At 38.3% G+C, this 15,430-nt stretch overlaps 2 protein-coding genes across 3 annotated transcripts in view; one reads left to right on the top strand and one right to left on the bottom strand.

Moving 5' to 3' along the window:
• LOC119724557 (diacylglycerol kinase theta-like) overlaps nt 1-5,516 on the bottom strand; it is a 91,391-nt gene extending 85,875 nt beyond the window's left edge. The window contains exons 1-2 of one of the 2 annotated variants that reach the window (XM_038195660.1): nt 5,041-5,516; nt 3,741-4,107 (exon numbers count right to left, since the gene is read on the bottom strand). In XM_038195660.1, coding sequence (XP_038051588.1) covers nt 3,741-4,101 — 361 coding nt within the window. In that variant the 5' untranslated portion in view covers nt 4,102-4,107; nt 5,041-5,516. The remainder of the gene's footprint in view (nt 1-3,740; nt 4,108-5,040) is intronic. The other variant, XM_038195659.1, reaches the window with a different exon arrangement.
• Nucleotides 5,517-6,372: 856 nt separating this feature from the next.
• On the top strand, nt 6,373-12,624 carry LOC119724556 (FK506-binding protein 2-like). The gene is made up of 5 exons (XM_038195658.1): nt 6,373-6,979; nt 8,896-8,958; nt 10,311-10,444; nt 11,447-11,514; nt 12,241-12,624. The coding sequence occupies exons 1-5, from the start codon at nt 6,887-6,889 to the stop codon at nt 12,441-12,443; spliced, it is 561 nt and encodes a 186-aa protein (XP_038051586.1). The 5' UTR covers nt 6,373-6,886; the 3' UTR covers nt 12,444-12,624.
• Nucleotides 12,625-15,430: the final 2,806 nt, after the last annotated feature.

Genomic DNA, 15,430 nt, shown 5'->3' with positions numbered 1-15,430 from the left:
ACGGAATGAGGCAGTTGGAGGATTTTGGAGAATTGAGGATGGTTCCTACATGTACATCATGTACATGTACCGTAGCAAAAAGGGTCTAAGGGGTTAGGGAGGGTTTGCTTACATACATACACATATATATTGCGGTTTCACATTCACCAATTACAAAATTTAACACTTAACCGGGAATTTGTTGTCAAATACATGTTGTACATGTACGTGTTGACAAGTCTCATTATGTACCACATCAACCACTACACGTGTACATTGTGTACATACATGTACATGTACTTGTTTCCGATATCCCAGTAGTTGGTACCCGGTAGTTGCTAGGATACTGGACTCATGTGTGTACACACATGTACATGTATAATCAGTGATAATGATAAGAAACATGTCTTTATTTTAATTGAACATCTAGTAGTTATCTTGACAATGCATGTGTTAAAAACCTGTACATATATACATTGTACAACTGTGTAGCTTGAGTGTTTGCAAATGAGATACGACTTTAAATACAAATTTATCTGATACCTACATACATGTACATACATAGTAAATCCATCAAAATCCACACCCCTGTTTTGGAGGATTTTGGCGGATTCAGGATACCTCCATATTGAAAAAGTCGGGGGATTTTGATGGATTCAGGACAGTAAGCCTAGCGTTACTGCAGGATTTTGATGGATTCAGGATACCTCCATATTTGAGCTTGAGGTTGTGGGACTTTGTTGGATTCAGGATCTCAACTGATTTACTCCCGGATAACTGGTGGATTCTGATGGACTCACTGGCCACCAACATTTTTGTGCATGACAAAATTGATGGATTTTGGCGGATTCAGGATACTTTCTACTAAAAATACCCAAGGGGTTAGGGTTAATACATAACACCCGGCATACAGAAGATCACTTGTCTCAGGGAAATGCATACAAGTTTGAACTGACAAGCTGAAATACATGTATGAGAGTGAATGTCCATTAAAGGGGCACAAGGTCCTGAAATCCTGGAAAATTTCATGTTTTCTTAGCCTATTTCAAACATCTGGTTGAAAGGAAACCAACCTAATGTCTTACAGATCCCGAGAAAAGACGGGGAAAAACCCGCTTGTTTACATCAGACAAAACGCAGCACGAATGTGTTTTTCGTTTCGTTCTCAGTGTACGAAATACACGTTGTGTGTCTCGGGAACAGCGGTGACCAATCACCAATGCAAAAATACTGGTTTCTTCAACGTCCGCAAAAGACGAACACTTCACGAATGAAATCACAACTAGCATCCAAACAGCTCGAATTTATGGGGTCGCAAAAGTGGACCCCGAAATTCACTCTCGCACGCATAATACAGGAATTACACAAAAACGCCCAGTTTTGAAAGGATAATTGTGTGGATGTTTATATCCTACTTTTAATTGTTATTTCCGAATAAAATCATTTCGTTCAAAGCGCGTTTTGCAGCCCAATTGGGCCGTTCCATTATACTGCATGCGATGTGCACCTTAGAATGCAACATACGTATACAAATGTAGATATGTGCAATTACTAAAACATACCGTAAGTTTATAAACTACCCGATGGCCAAATTAAACACAAAACAGCTGATATTTTTGTAAGTGCATAAAATGAACCCAGCGCAATCAAAACAGGGAGTTAAATTTATTCAGACAAACACAGTTAATGGTCCGTGAATATTTAAAGGGAATATACAACATTTGCAAACATCGAAAAATAAAACTACAAAGTTTTTGCGAAATACCTTAATAGGATGTTGGTAAATGACAGTCTAAAGCATTCTGTAAAATTATGGCACCTGGTATACTGTCATTTTCAAGAAAAGTGGTATTTTTGTATCAATTTCCAACGCTGATCGGCCGATCAGCGTTGGAAACAACTGGCTTTTTTTCAAATACTGGCCCCAATTGACCATTGCACTTGTTTGCAATCGATTACAAACCTATGAACGGGTACGAGCCAGCTAGACTGGTTCCCTGACCTTACAATTCCCCAATGTATGTAAACTGCTGTGTTTCTTCTTATATGGAGTCAGGGAACCAGACTACAGGAATATGATCATTTTTCTTGGTTTTTATAGCATTTTCGAACCCAAAACCTCCAAAAAGTCAGTGTAACTATATTTGCTTTATATTTCCAACCCCCCAATTCCATCCATTTCTGAAAATTACAGCAAAAGCAAATGATGTATATTCCCTTTAATATAGACAAACACATGTACTTGCATTTTTACCCTCTGCAATACTATATAAACCAGTAAATAATGCACGCACAGGTACAAATGTACATTGTACACATATCTATTCAATATCATACGCACATGTAATTTTGGCTACCTAAAATACAACTTTATTGATCCGATAAATACAATATGCCAGGTCATACCGTGACCTCATGCCAATCTGACGAGTACATTCGTATAATTCTTCCACAAAAAAAACTACTCATACATGCACAGACATGAACCCATCAATTACAATAACACAAACACAAAAGACAGATCTCAAACAAAGCTGTTTTAACAAAAGCAATGTACGTCATCTGCCAACCGATTGATTTTCCAAGCTGTATTTTGTCAATGTCAAAGTGTCAGTCGTCAATGAAAGCCTGAAAAAAAATATTGAATTTTTTTTTTTTCTGAATAGGTAAACAAACTTTCTGTTATGCGTTATTGACTATTTTTTTTTTTTTAATCGGACTGTCTGGTGTGTCATATCAGACTGACGTGGAGTCGTGGACTTTGTACTGATGTGCCCCGCAAGAGAAGAGCAAAATAAACGGCTAATCACTCCAAATTCTGACAGAATTTATTTGTAGTCAGAGGTTTCACTGCTTAAGAGATTAATAAAGAAAGGAATTTCACTTTTGAGACTTCACTGTGAAAGGTCAGGACTCAGGAAATGAGAAAAACAAAATTGGAGAAAAATTTCAAGTCTTGTTCAAAATTGTATAATAAATACATGGTACTCTTTTGGAACAAATTAAAAGCTGAAGGCTTTTGTCAAGATTTTGTGTGTAAAACAGGCTACAAAAGTGGGTGTTATTAATAAATTTCACCTCCGTCATGTCAGTGTCAAGATTTCATTGTGATTTTGAAGCCGAACCAGGAAAAGTATTCTTACCTCGACGGAAATCATTATATCAAAGTTTGAAATTCTCTTAATTGAACTAAAATTAATGAAAATTAATGAAAATTTCATTTTGAGCTAGTAGACTGGTCCTTTGGTCAGGCAACAAATTTCAGACCAACTATTCCTAATATACCTTTGGAAACCAGACTAGTTCCCCAAATTCCCTCTAAACCAATCATCTTTTTTGTGTGTAAAACTAAGAAAACTACATGTACTTTTAGTTGGGTTCGAAGGTGACTGCTCTATATTCCAACACCCCTACATGTATGTTCCGACAACGCACATATAAAAATGTGTTACTCCCTGTTAGGGTTAGGGTTAGGGTTTCGGATAGGAATACATGTATATGTGCAGTCCGAACATAGGGGTATCGGAACACAGGAGATTCGGAACATAGGGTGTAATCGGGTTCGAACCTCTGCCCGTTTGGATACTGAACCGTGACTTGTCCTAAAACTGTGTGAACAAGTCAACAGAAAGTCACCAGCATCCCAATTTGTCAGCGTCTGCATTGTCAAGGGTGTACAAAGTCAGAAGTCACGAAACTCAACAAACTGAAAATACATTTAACACATAGGCCTACACAATGCAGCTACATGTAGTTCTCACCTTCACAGATATATCCCTGTCCGAACAGGCCCCACAGCATATCCGTGCAATGGTGGCAAAAGGTCGGGCGGTGAAAATTCTTTTTGTACAAGGAGTGGCCGCAGTGCTTGGACTTGGACCGGTTATTTTTCCCCGGGTTCAGGTCCACCTGGTGTCCGAACAGCCCCGCCGCAGTGGTGGCCATATCGGCAGCCGCGACGGGCTGCCAGGATTGTGGTTTCTCAGCAATGGTTGTTGGGGCACCGGCCGACTCGGGCTGGTTGCGTCCGTGGGGGCGGGGCTTCGCCTGTCTGTATTCCACTCCGTTAGGCTCCTGGTGCGACTTGCAAGACGTAAAGACAGCGCACAAGTGATCATTCATGGAGATCTGGAGTAGAAATTGAAGAAGAAAAATAAGAAGTTTAGACATATCTGAAAAAAAAATCAGAAAAAATCCATAAAAATAGTTCTACTTAGTAACATTCAGCCCCCACTAGTGTGGCAATGGTATTGCTACGCTGTGGCAACGGTATTGCTGCACTAGTTTTAATAGGTACAGCATGCAGCAATACCGTACTAGTGGGGCTATAAAAAAACATGCTGCAATGACATATTAAACATTAACGATGTCGTGTCAATGTTCAAGTTGTTCATGTCCTCATGACGTGCGACTTGCATTACAAAAACTGCAAAAGAAAGCACACAACTGTGACAAAACAAGCATGACAAGGGATCATTCATCTGACATCTGGGGAAAAAAAATGTTGCAACCTGACGCCACTTTTTTCTTCATACATCATCTCAATGAAGGTCATTCATTGCAAAAATGATGATACATGAATCTGGGACTGAGAAACATTTCCAATTTTGTTTAGAACTAAGAAAATTTTCTTGACTCTCCATACTTTTACATGCTATAGACTTTGCACGCAATTGCGCTCGGGAAGTGGCGTCTGGTTGCAACCTTTTTTTCCGGCATCTGTTCTGTGTTCTCATTATAACGTCATAATCTGGACCCCAAAAAATAAAAAATGATGAAAAAAAAAGAATTCAATATTATGAAATACTTGCAAACTCCTGGCAAAATTCAACGATACTGTGAGTGCAAGTGTGAGTGTGAGGCAGTCTGCACGAATCACTCAGTTGCTATGGTTTAACCACACACGGTTTTGTAATACGGAAGTACTGTGCACCGCCGGCGCTCCGTGTGGAGTAAATGACGGTGCAGAGCTGGCGTTGACAGTCGCAGTCGAGTAGGAAACAAGAGTTGAAATTCCCGTTTAAAAACTATCTGTAACAACTGAAGAAGTTGACACCTTACCTGAATATCCCTCGCAGCATGTGGTTTGGCACTTTGAAGTGACTGACAGTTCCGGGAAATTCATTTGGGGTCCTTTTTCTTGGGATTCGGACAATTACTAAATTCCTCTTGACGATGGAGTTTTTCAGCGAGCTGGCATCAAATTTCCGTGCTGTGCTAGCGCTAGCGCGCGAGATCGAGACGAAACCTAGCAGACGAGATTTTTAATGAATGGACTGGGGAACACACTACTTATCTCTTTCACACTTTTTTTTATTTCCAATGTTATTTACAATGTTATGATAACATCAGAATAACTTGCTGGAACTAAGATCTTTGCTACATATTGATATACGTCAAAGAATAAGCCAACATTCTTTAATACAAAATACTTTTAAGAGAATCTCGTAATAGGAGGGGCACCCCTACACTGTTATAATATTTAAGCCTGGTGCCAATATCGTGGTGGTTGTCAAAGATCGGGATGTGGCACAAATGTAAAAGGTACCGCACTTGGCGATGAGGAGGAAAATTACTGATAGAGGGCGGTATTCTCAAATTAAGGTGCATTCACCTGTCGTTCATAATTCACCAGCCGATGCTGAGGAATTAAGAATGAATGCAGGGGGCGATATCAATTTTTTTTTTTTGACAAACTTTTATCTTGATTATCAACTTCTACAAAATAATAATAAGTCATGTTCCTCAACCTCACTGATTCTTTAGTTTTAATATTTTCTGACGTGCCCCATGCACCCGCTCTTTCCTGCACAGATGTGCAACCCATATGCTAATGATTGATTACAATAATTTCGAAATTTCTATAATTTACTATTTTCGAAATTGATATAACTTTAAACTCTTATTTTGTTTTTCACGATACAATACATTTTGCAGTACCAAGGGCGAATCCAGGGGGGGAGGGCCAAAGGGGGCCATGGCCCCGCCCCCCCCCCCAAAAAAAACGAAACCTCAAAAAAACATTGGTTAAAGTGGTCAGAAATTGCCTCAGATCGCACCACAGAGCATCTAGAACCCCCCCAAAAAAATTCCGGGCCCTTAAGCGGGCCCCGAACCCCACGCCGTAATTTTTTGACCCACTTTTTGGGGGGACCAAAATTTTTTTTTGGCCCCCCAAAAATTGTCTTCTGGATCCGCCCTTGTGCATGCAGTACATGAAGGAAACATGAATGCATATGCACAGAAAAGATGTCACTTTTGATGTTATATTTCTTAATTAATAATAGCATGTTATATTTCTTAATTAATAAAAGCGGAAAGAAAAGTATTTTCTTAAGAATTAGTAAATAATGAATCTTCAGCTGGTGTTTGTTAGGAATTCTAAGGGGAAAAAAACTGATTGCCGAAACCCGGGACAATTCAGAACTCATGCGAGTCCTCCGGGGGTTTTGAACCAGGGACCTTCAGATCTTCAGTCTGACGCTCTCCCAACTGAGCTATTTCGGCGCTTGATGTAGGGAGAGAGTTTATAATATATAAAGTGTAAAGTACAGTAGTAAGTAGGTCAATTAATCAAGTTAACATTTTACTTGGAAATAACGACTACTCCAGATGTTATAAATTCAATTTTGCGAGTACATACGTACGGCATTCGTTAAAGACTTTTAAAATAACATTACTGAGCGAATGATTCCGTTGTACATGCTAATGAGATGACGCAATACGCCGGTCAAAGGTCATTTAAATGCCCGTCGTAAAATACATAAACACACGGAACACGTGTGGTGCATTGGGACTGCGCTATGTGGGGAGTTATTATGCACGCATCAATGAGCGGTGTAGTTCACCAACGTCTGTAGTGTAACTCATAAGGTGCAATTATTCCCTGAATTTCTCAGTAAACACGATGGGAAGGTTTTTGGCATTTGTACTTCTTGCTGTAGTATGCGGTGCATTCGTCAATGCAAAGAAGAAAGGAATGCTGGAGATCGTAACTTTGGTAAATATTTGGTTTCATATTTTGCTTCTTTCATATATCCGTAATTTATTTTAATGGTAAAGATATTGATTACTAAATATGATCGATGATGATCATTTGCTACATATCCCGTGTACTTGTGTGTTATGTCCACATCACTTGTTCATCAAATTTCATCGGTAAATGCATCAAAAGTGTGTTCACAAATACTATTTTTTTTACAAGCATTCTGTTTTCATTTGAAATTAGCGTTTCAGTGAAAGAATTTCCATGAAAACTAAATAATTTGCACTAAGAGTAAGACTGAAATGAAAAAAATACGGGAAAGAATGTAGTATCCTAACGTAGCTGGAGTTACCCAGCCCTGAGTTTTATCATTGGGTTGTCATTTATGACAACCCAATGATAAAACTCAGGGCTGGGTAACTCCAGCTAATCCTAACGCTACTTCTTTGGATGTGTACAAGGTCTATGGAGAGTCGAGTGCATTTTCAAAGTATTTTCTAACAAAATTATAAATGTTTCTCAGTCCCAGACTCATGTCTTTTTAACATTTTTGCAATGACTGACCTTCATTGAGATAATATATAACTTAAAAAAGTGGCGGCAGGATGCATCATTCTTTCCAAATTATGAGCTAATTCAGATCTAGACCCAGTGACTGGGGCGCTAGAACTCATTTTTTCGAATTTTGTCTTTGGTCGGTCGTACTAGCATATAGCTAGCCAGTACTACAGACAAAATCCACAAATTTGATAGAAGGAGTTATTGCGCCCCAGTTACTGGGTCTAGTTCTAGCTGGAGTTACCCAGTCCTAAATTTTATCATTGGGTTGTCATTTAAATGACAACCCAATGATAAAATTTAGGGCTGGGTAACTCCAGCTTGGTCTAGTTCTAGAGCTAATAATAATTCTTAATATTTTCTTCATCTCAGCCATTTTAATTGAAAGAAGGACAAATGTCCGACAAATTTTGCAACATTTTAGTACATATTCTTTATTGCAAAGCAGTGGCCAATAGTGGCCATTAATAATTTTATGTCAAGGATATAAATTTGCTAATACATAAATTAATATGCACCAAATTAATGAAAATAGTCGACCACCGCCGAAACCAAACCACATTGTCAGAGGACAGCTGTTCAAAATTGGACAACTTATACTTGTCTTGTAAAGAATAATTGTAACTGTGGTATGATAACCAAAATGGCCACTGCCATGCAACTGAGCGTGGTACATTTTCCAGCTGTTGTTTAACATTGATTAAATATTGTGCATAATACTCGGTGTGATACACCATATACACGATGTTGTTGTGATATCATTATCAATACTACGATAAAGGTCGCTGTTCCAAAAAGTTGAAGTTCTGTTTTTATGTATTTACATTTTTTTTTAAGTTTGTAGTTTTTTAATCTTAAATTGCCAGTGTACTTTGTCAAATAGTAAATATTGGGAGATAATTAATAGAAGTTGTGTAATTCAATATTACCCGTTTTATCATATTATATTTTTCATTCCATTTCCAGAATGGTTTTAATCATATTATATTTTTCATTCCATTTCCAGAATGGTTTTAATGTTAGGTCTAAATAATGAAAGGTTTGCGGAAACACCATGTGCGAATAATTTCTCAACTAGGAGAATGGTTCTGAAAAGAACCAGAGGTATAAACTCGACGTTCCTGTCAGTATGCTCTGACCGTCCTCAGGAGAGACGGTCTCTCCTGAAGACGGTCAGAGCACACTGACCGGAACGTCGAGTTTATACCTCTGGTTCTTTTCAGAACCATTCTCCTAGTTGAGAAATTATTCGCACATGGTGTTTCCGCAAACCTTTCTTTATTTAGTATCTCCACCATGCAAAGCCTCAAATCTTACTGAATGTTAGGTCTATTTAAAAATCTTTCCAATTTTTTGCATTTCTCTTTTGACAGCATTTACCAGAAGAGTGTTCCGCGAAAGCTGAAGTAGGCGACGAAGTGGCGGTGCACTATGTAGTGAGTAAATGACAGAAGTGCAAAATAGAATCTCCACTTGATTTTTTTCTTATGGAGTAGAGAAAACGTTTCTGTTGAGCATTTGTATAGAATGAAACACTGGTTATGAACAGAACATCCCAACGTCTAAGCCAAGATCAGCCTGGACCTTGAGTGCAGAAAAACACGCAAAACTAAATCAGGCCAACTTTTATACCCACTCTTTAGCCGACAAAATTCTCCAAATTTTCATTAGGCAAAGACAAGGTCCTCAGAGTTTTACCAGCCAAGTTTTGAAGTCTCAATTCAATTTTTAACCCTCCTACTATTTAAGAGGTCACCAATGGTCAAAATGTTTGTATCTCACCTCCTGGCATACTGTGTACAAACCAATGGGGTCTTGACCACTATTGACCCAAGTAATAACCAGGCTGACAATGCATGTTTCCTTAAAGGAGACTTTTTCCTTAATATTTGCATCTGAGAGTGAAACCAAATGATTTCATTTTGAAGCCTTAGACTAGAATGGTACATATCCAACTGTTTGAAAAGCTTTACTCCTCGGTAGTCTGGTGGCAGACTATGGAGAGGTGTGTACAACATAGACTGGTACCAGATGTTTCTTTTGACACAGTTGATTAATGCAGTACCATAAAGGGGTGTTGGACTAGTTGTTTCATGTGCCAGTCTATTGTCTTAGGTTTTGAGACGAGTTCTCAAAGAAAGGCAAAACCTACACTCAAAAGCCACATTTTTACGTTTAAATGGGTATGCATATTAATAGCCTTTAAAAAAGTAACAAGTACCAAGTGGTACAACCCACGGCAGTTCTACAAACAGTACTACCGCGAATTTTGCAATGCAATGGGGCGTGATCTAATATGCAAATTAGATGCATGCGCATCAGTGTCACAAAGCTATATAGGTATTCCATAGAAACTCACTGGCAAAGCTGTGATACACTCCGAGTAATACACAGTATATGCACTCCGAGTAAAGTGTCCACCAGCCAACCAACCACCCCCCCCCCACCAACCAACTAACCAACATAATTAGTAGCTCAAGCCCACTGCGTGTTTCACACCGATGTGGGAAAAACCATAGAGCTATAGTCAATTACTAGAGCGCTAACTCCTCATTCTTGATTTGAGTCCAAGTCCCAGTTCTGAGTAACTTGGTTTTCTAATCTTAATCAAAGTCGTTAATTGAATTGATACAAAGCGAATGTTTAGTATTCTCAAAATCAACAACTGGACAGCACGATATTGTGCATTCTTTTCTTGACAAGTAGTCACACATGTTTTTAATAGTCGAGTCTGTATTGATGTGCGTATAAAACAGTAATTTTCTTTCATTGATGTTACTCCGCACAGGGCAAACTAGAGTCAGGGATGGTGTTTGACATGTCCAAGCTGCCAGACAACTCCCGGGAGCCAATCAGATTTCAGCTCGGCAAAAACAACGTCATTAAAGGATGGGAGGAGGGCGTCAAGGGAATGTGTTTGGGGTAGGTCAAGGTACTTTATGAGAAAACCCCTATGTTCTGAACCCCCCCCCCCCCCCGACACGCCTATGTTCCAACACCCCTATGTTCCGACAACCAACACATAAAATGGTGTTACTCCTGGTTAGGGTTGGGGTTAGCCATGGGCGGATCCAAGGGGGGGGGGGGCCAACAGGGGGCCATGCCCCCCCCCCCCCAAAAAAAAAAATTCCAATTTTATTTTTTTAGTGACGTTGCAATAAAGGCAGGCATTGTGTACACCACCAACTTTTCCTAAAAAAAAATTGGGTAAAAGTGGTCAGATTTTGCCTCAGATCGCGCACCACAGAGCATCTAGAATCTAAAAAAAATTCGGGAACTCAACGTTGTGATATTTTTTGACCCACTTTTTGGGGGAATTCTTTTGGCACCCCCAAATTGTGTTCTGGATCTGCCCTGGGGTTAGGGATAGGAATAGGAATATGTGCAGTCGGAACATAGGTGTGTCGGAACATAGGGGTGTACCGGTAACCAAAATTATAACAGTTGTTGCTTGTATAGCACTTTAAAACCAATGTCTCAGAGTGCGGTATCATTATTACCCTCGTTCATTAAGTCATGACATCAGTTTCTGCAGCAGTTCCAGATCAGTACAATCTGTTTTCTATCCTCATGGGTCCACAGAGATAATAGTGTAAAGTGTCTTGCCTAAGAACACAAAACACCTTGATCTCTGTTTAGGGTACAAAACCTGTAAAGATGCATGGGAGGTTTGCAGTAACACCATGCGAATGAAAGATATCTCTTAGTGAGTTGTGTGGTTCTGAGAAGAACCAGTTGGTTTAACTCGATTAACAGTATGCTCTTCTCGTCATCAGGAGATCAGACTGAAAAGATTTACTCCTTTTTTTGGTCATTGATAGATGATTTTGGGTTGTCCAAAGCCTAACGCACACTTGGTCAAAGTCAAACTTAATTAATAAAGAGACATTTCATTAAAAAAATTGTTATTTTTTGCATCCACAGAGAGCATCGCAAGCTTGTCATTCCTCCTCACTTAGGCTATGGTAAACAAGCACAGGGTAGTATCCCACGTAAGTAGAAATATGAGAAGAATATTAAAAATACGAATGTTGACTCCATTTTTAACAAAAAGATATTTGTGAAGCATTCTGGCAAAATGGAAAAATGGAGGAGAAAAAAACACTGAAAGGGAGTAATTTTTTTCCCCGATTTTCAAATTGACTGATATTTGTAACTTTTGATATGGCTACTACACATGTTTTATAGAAGTAGTATAAAAATTGTGGGATACAAGTTTTTTATGGAAGAAAAACAATTGGCATCTTTCATTTTCACGAATACAAAGTTGAAACTTAAAGGCCTTTTTCTCAGTGTTTTACTTGTTTACATGCCATAAATGCAAACTTTTAAACAACCATAACTTGTCAACGGAATGCCCCATTGAAGTGCAACAAACAACATTGTAAGGAGAGTTTTATTCTCTTTCTTGATACTCGAAAAAACGAACTACTAATGGAAATTTCCAATGGTGCATCTTTAGACACACCGTTGGAAAGGCTTTCGTTTGTTGATTTCTTCAAACCGACAGCTCGCCAGAAAGAATAATTTGACAGGGAGTTTAGTCCCCTTACTATCTTTCAACCATGTGTTTTTCAACAATAATTACGTCAGTTACTTTTTGGATAGCTGTAAATGATGGACTGAAGCTTTAAGTCAACTTTTCCCCCTTTTTTTGGTTTCGTAGGTTCAAATCCCACCCTGGTAAAATGTCTTCGTTGTTCTTGTTTTCCTTGCAGCTGACTCAACTCTCATCTTCACCGTGGAACTGGTGGAACTAAACAAGCCATCCATCTTTGAATCGCTATCCCTATCCACTCCATTCATTATCGGGCCGGCGATTGTGGTCCTGATCGGCTTGTATCTATGCTGGAAGGCTTCGGCCATCTCGACCCAGCAGGCTAAGGTCAAGCGAGAGCAGAAGCAAAAGAAGAAGAAATAAGATAAACTTTTTTTTTGGGAAATCATTCATTTGGAATTGAGAGGGGGAAAGAGGTCAGGCTCGATAGTTCACTCAGATGTAGTATCTGAGAACGGCCAGCACTTTGTTGTCATAATGACCTCTGATTTGGGATCAAGGCGCTTGTACAGGGTGAGTAAAAAAAAACAGAACCCAAACCCCAAGCAATATATTTCATATTTAAGAAAATGTGCAGCACCAAAAATAATAATGACTGGAGAGCCAATTTCATAAACTACTCTTAGATGAAAAAAATACTGAAATTGCTCGATCCGTTCAAAGAATATCACCATTTAAACGCAATGACCCTCAAACCTGTCTCGTAAAAAAAAAGCAATTTATTGTGTGTTTTGACTGTTCGGAACAACAAAGAAAATGACACGGAATGCTTGTTTCAACAACTGTCTATAACTGTAGTATCTGTGGTACACAATATCTTAATTAACAACCCTAGTTAGGCAAACATTATGATTTATAAAATCTACTTTTTTCAAAGTCGAGCCTCCAAAAGGATATTTGAATATTTTTGAACTTTTAAACTGCGGTTTTATCACCGGTGATGTTTGAAGACAATTGTGGCGACGATTCTTGAAATTGCATTTTTGGACGAGATAGGTTTTAGGGTCATTGTATTTAAGTAATTTTTCTCATTTAAAAGTAGCTTAAGAAAAATAGCTTTCCAGTCATTGTTATTTTTTAGTGCTACACGTATTTTTAAAGATGACATATAATTTTGGGGGTTTGGGCTCTGCTTTTGTTGACTCACCTTGTATACAGGAATGCAATGTGTTGCACATGCTCGTAGATCTTGAGAGCTACATGTAGGTGAATCAAACGACAGGGAAAGCAGCATGAACAAGGCAACTGGCAACCATTATACAATGCCTGAATAAATCCCCGTCATCTGATTAGTGGGTTGATCGTTGATCACCTGTAACTCAATTACTTGAGTAACTCAATTACTTGAGTACTCGTGAGTATTTTATGCTCGTTTTTACTCGTGGTTTTTCATCTATTGAGTACTCGTCCTTGTGCGAGTAGAAGCAGGCACTTGCGAGTAGCAATTTAGGGTTTGGTGTTCATGGCTTAATACGTCCCCCTGCAAACAGGGAATCACTCCCTCCACCTCTCTCTCCCTAGGATTCCGTTCGTCAAAAAAAAAAAAAATTCAAGCAACTAAGTGGCCCAAAATGTCATACAGTAAACTTATCTCAATGCTGAAGAATGGTGTGTGACTTGCACGCTATTTGCTTGTAAGCTACTTCATGTCATACCAACGTATATGTCATTTTTTTGCTTTTATGGGAATTCGGTTAACTACTCAGTCGCGAGTACTTGAGTACTCACGAGTAATTTCTTTGCGAGTACTCAAGTAGAAAAATCCACTACTCGCCCAGGCCTAATCGTGAGTCATGATCGTCCCAACCCACGGCACTTAAAAGTTCCATTCCACGGTAAAAAGAAGTTCCATATAGCACAGTCACACTAGTAAGCAATCAGATGACGAGGATGTATTCAGGCGTTGCATAAAACAAATCATGGATATTTTACAATCGTGCAATGGAAAGAATAACGTCATTGGTGACAGTTAGAATGCTCCGTGCATTTCACAAGGCCAACAGCAGGCTCACAAAACTGCACTCATAAACATTCATTGTTTTTGGTGCCTATCATGGCAGTGTTGGAGTCTAGTCCTCAAATTGGAGTACAGAGTACTCTGAGTCGTATGAATAAAAGGGAGTAATTTTTGCTTCAGATTTCAAATAGTATGCATGCACTCGTCACTTGCAAGGCTGGGTTAGGGCTTATACCTTGAAACTATAAAGCAAATAATTCTGCGCTGCATTTATTAATGTTAATGGTGACAAATTTAACATTAACAATGTTCATAAAGTACAAATGATACCATGTTCGTGTGAATAAACATGGTATTTGCTTTTATTACCAATTTTTAAAAACCATTTGCTAAAATGAGAAGTAATAACTATTTACCTTTTAGCTTTTGCTACAGTATGAGCGTTTACTTGGTTCATATGACTAAAAAGGAGTAAATGCTTCATATTTCAAATATGCACTTGTCATTTTTCAATAGGCTGGGTTGGGGCAACCTTGAAATTATAAAGCAAATAATTCTGCGCAAAAATTACCGCATTTATTAATGTTAATCGCGAAAAATTTATATTCACAAAGTTCATAAAGTACAGATGATACCATGTTCGTATGAATAAAACATGGCATTTGCTTTTACTACCAAGTTTTAATCGTTTATGCGCATTTGTATGAATGAAAATTAAGCAAACGCTTTTACTACAAACCATCTGCTAAAATCTGAAAATAATTACTTTTACCTGTTAGCTTTTGCTACACCATAAGCGTTTACTTCGTTTCATATGAATAAAAAGGAGTAAATGCTTCAGATTTCAGAAATTTACTTGTTAGTTTTCAAGGCTGGGTTGGGGTTACCTTGAAAATATAAAAGCACATAAATCTGCAACAAAATTACTGCATTTATTAATGTTAATGCTGAAAAATTAACATTACCCGGTAACAAAGTTCATAAAGTACAAATGATACCATGTTTATATAAATAAAACATGGCATTTGCTTTTACTACCAATTTTTAAGCATGTACTCGCATATGTATGAATAAAAAAATTAAGCAAACGCTTTTACTAAAAACCATCTGCTAAAATCTGAAAATAATTACGTTTTACCTGTTAGCTTTTGCTACACCATAAGCGTTTACTTCGTTTCATATGAATAAAAAGGAGTAAATGTTTCAGATTTCAAATATGTACAAGTACGAGTACTCCAACACTTGTCTATGGATTTGGCTTTCAAAACTGTTCTGAAGTTTGTGCTAGTGGAAAAATGATATATGTTGAGGAGTTATCGGAAAAGATGAACAAATATTCATGTTCATGAACTTGTGTCCCCTTTTATTCCAAATGAATGATTTTTAATACTTA

The sequence above is a fragment of the Patiria miniata genome, unplaced genomic scaffold (assembly GCF_015706575.1).
Source record: "Patiria miniata isolate m_02_andy unplaced genomic scaffold, ASM1570657v1 HiC_scaffold_18, whole genome shotgun sequence".
Classification (NCBI taxonomy): Eukaryota; Metazoa; Echinodermata; class Asteroidea; order Valvatida; family Asterinidae; genus Patiria; species Patiria miniata.
Note: the sequence above shows the minus strand (reverse complement) of the source record. Positions and strands in the feature narration are given on the sequence as shown.

What these genes read in the sequence shown, in the direction of transcription:
- LOC119724556 (XM_038195658.1), top strand. Translation starts at nt 6,887, where the DNA reads ATGGGAAGGTTTTTGGCATTTGTACTTCTTGCTGTAGTATGCGGTGCA. An exon ending in GTCAAGGGAATGTGTTTGGG is followed by an intron (nt 10,445 to 11,446) that starts GTAGGTCAAGGT and finishes TTGCATCCACAG; the next exon opens with AGAGCATCGCAAGCTTGTCA. An exon ending in AGCACAGGGTAGTATCCCAC is followed by an intron (nt 11,515 to 12,240) that starts GTAAGTAGAAAT and finishes TTTTCCTTGCAG; the next exon opens with CTGACTCAACTCTCATCTTC.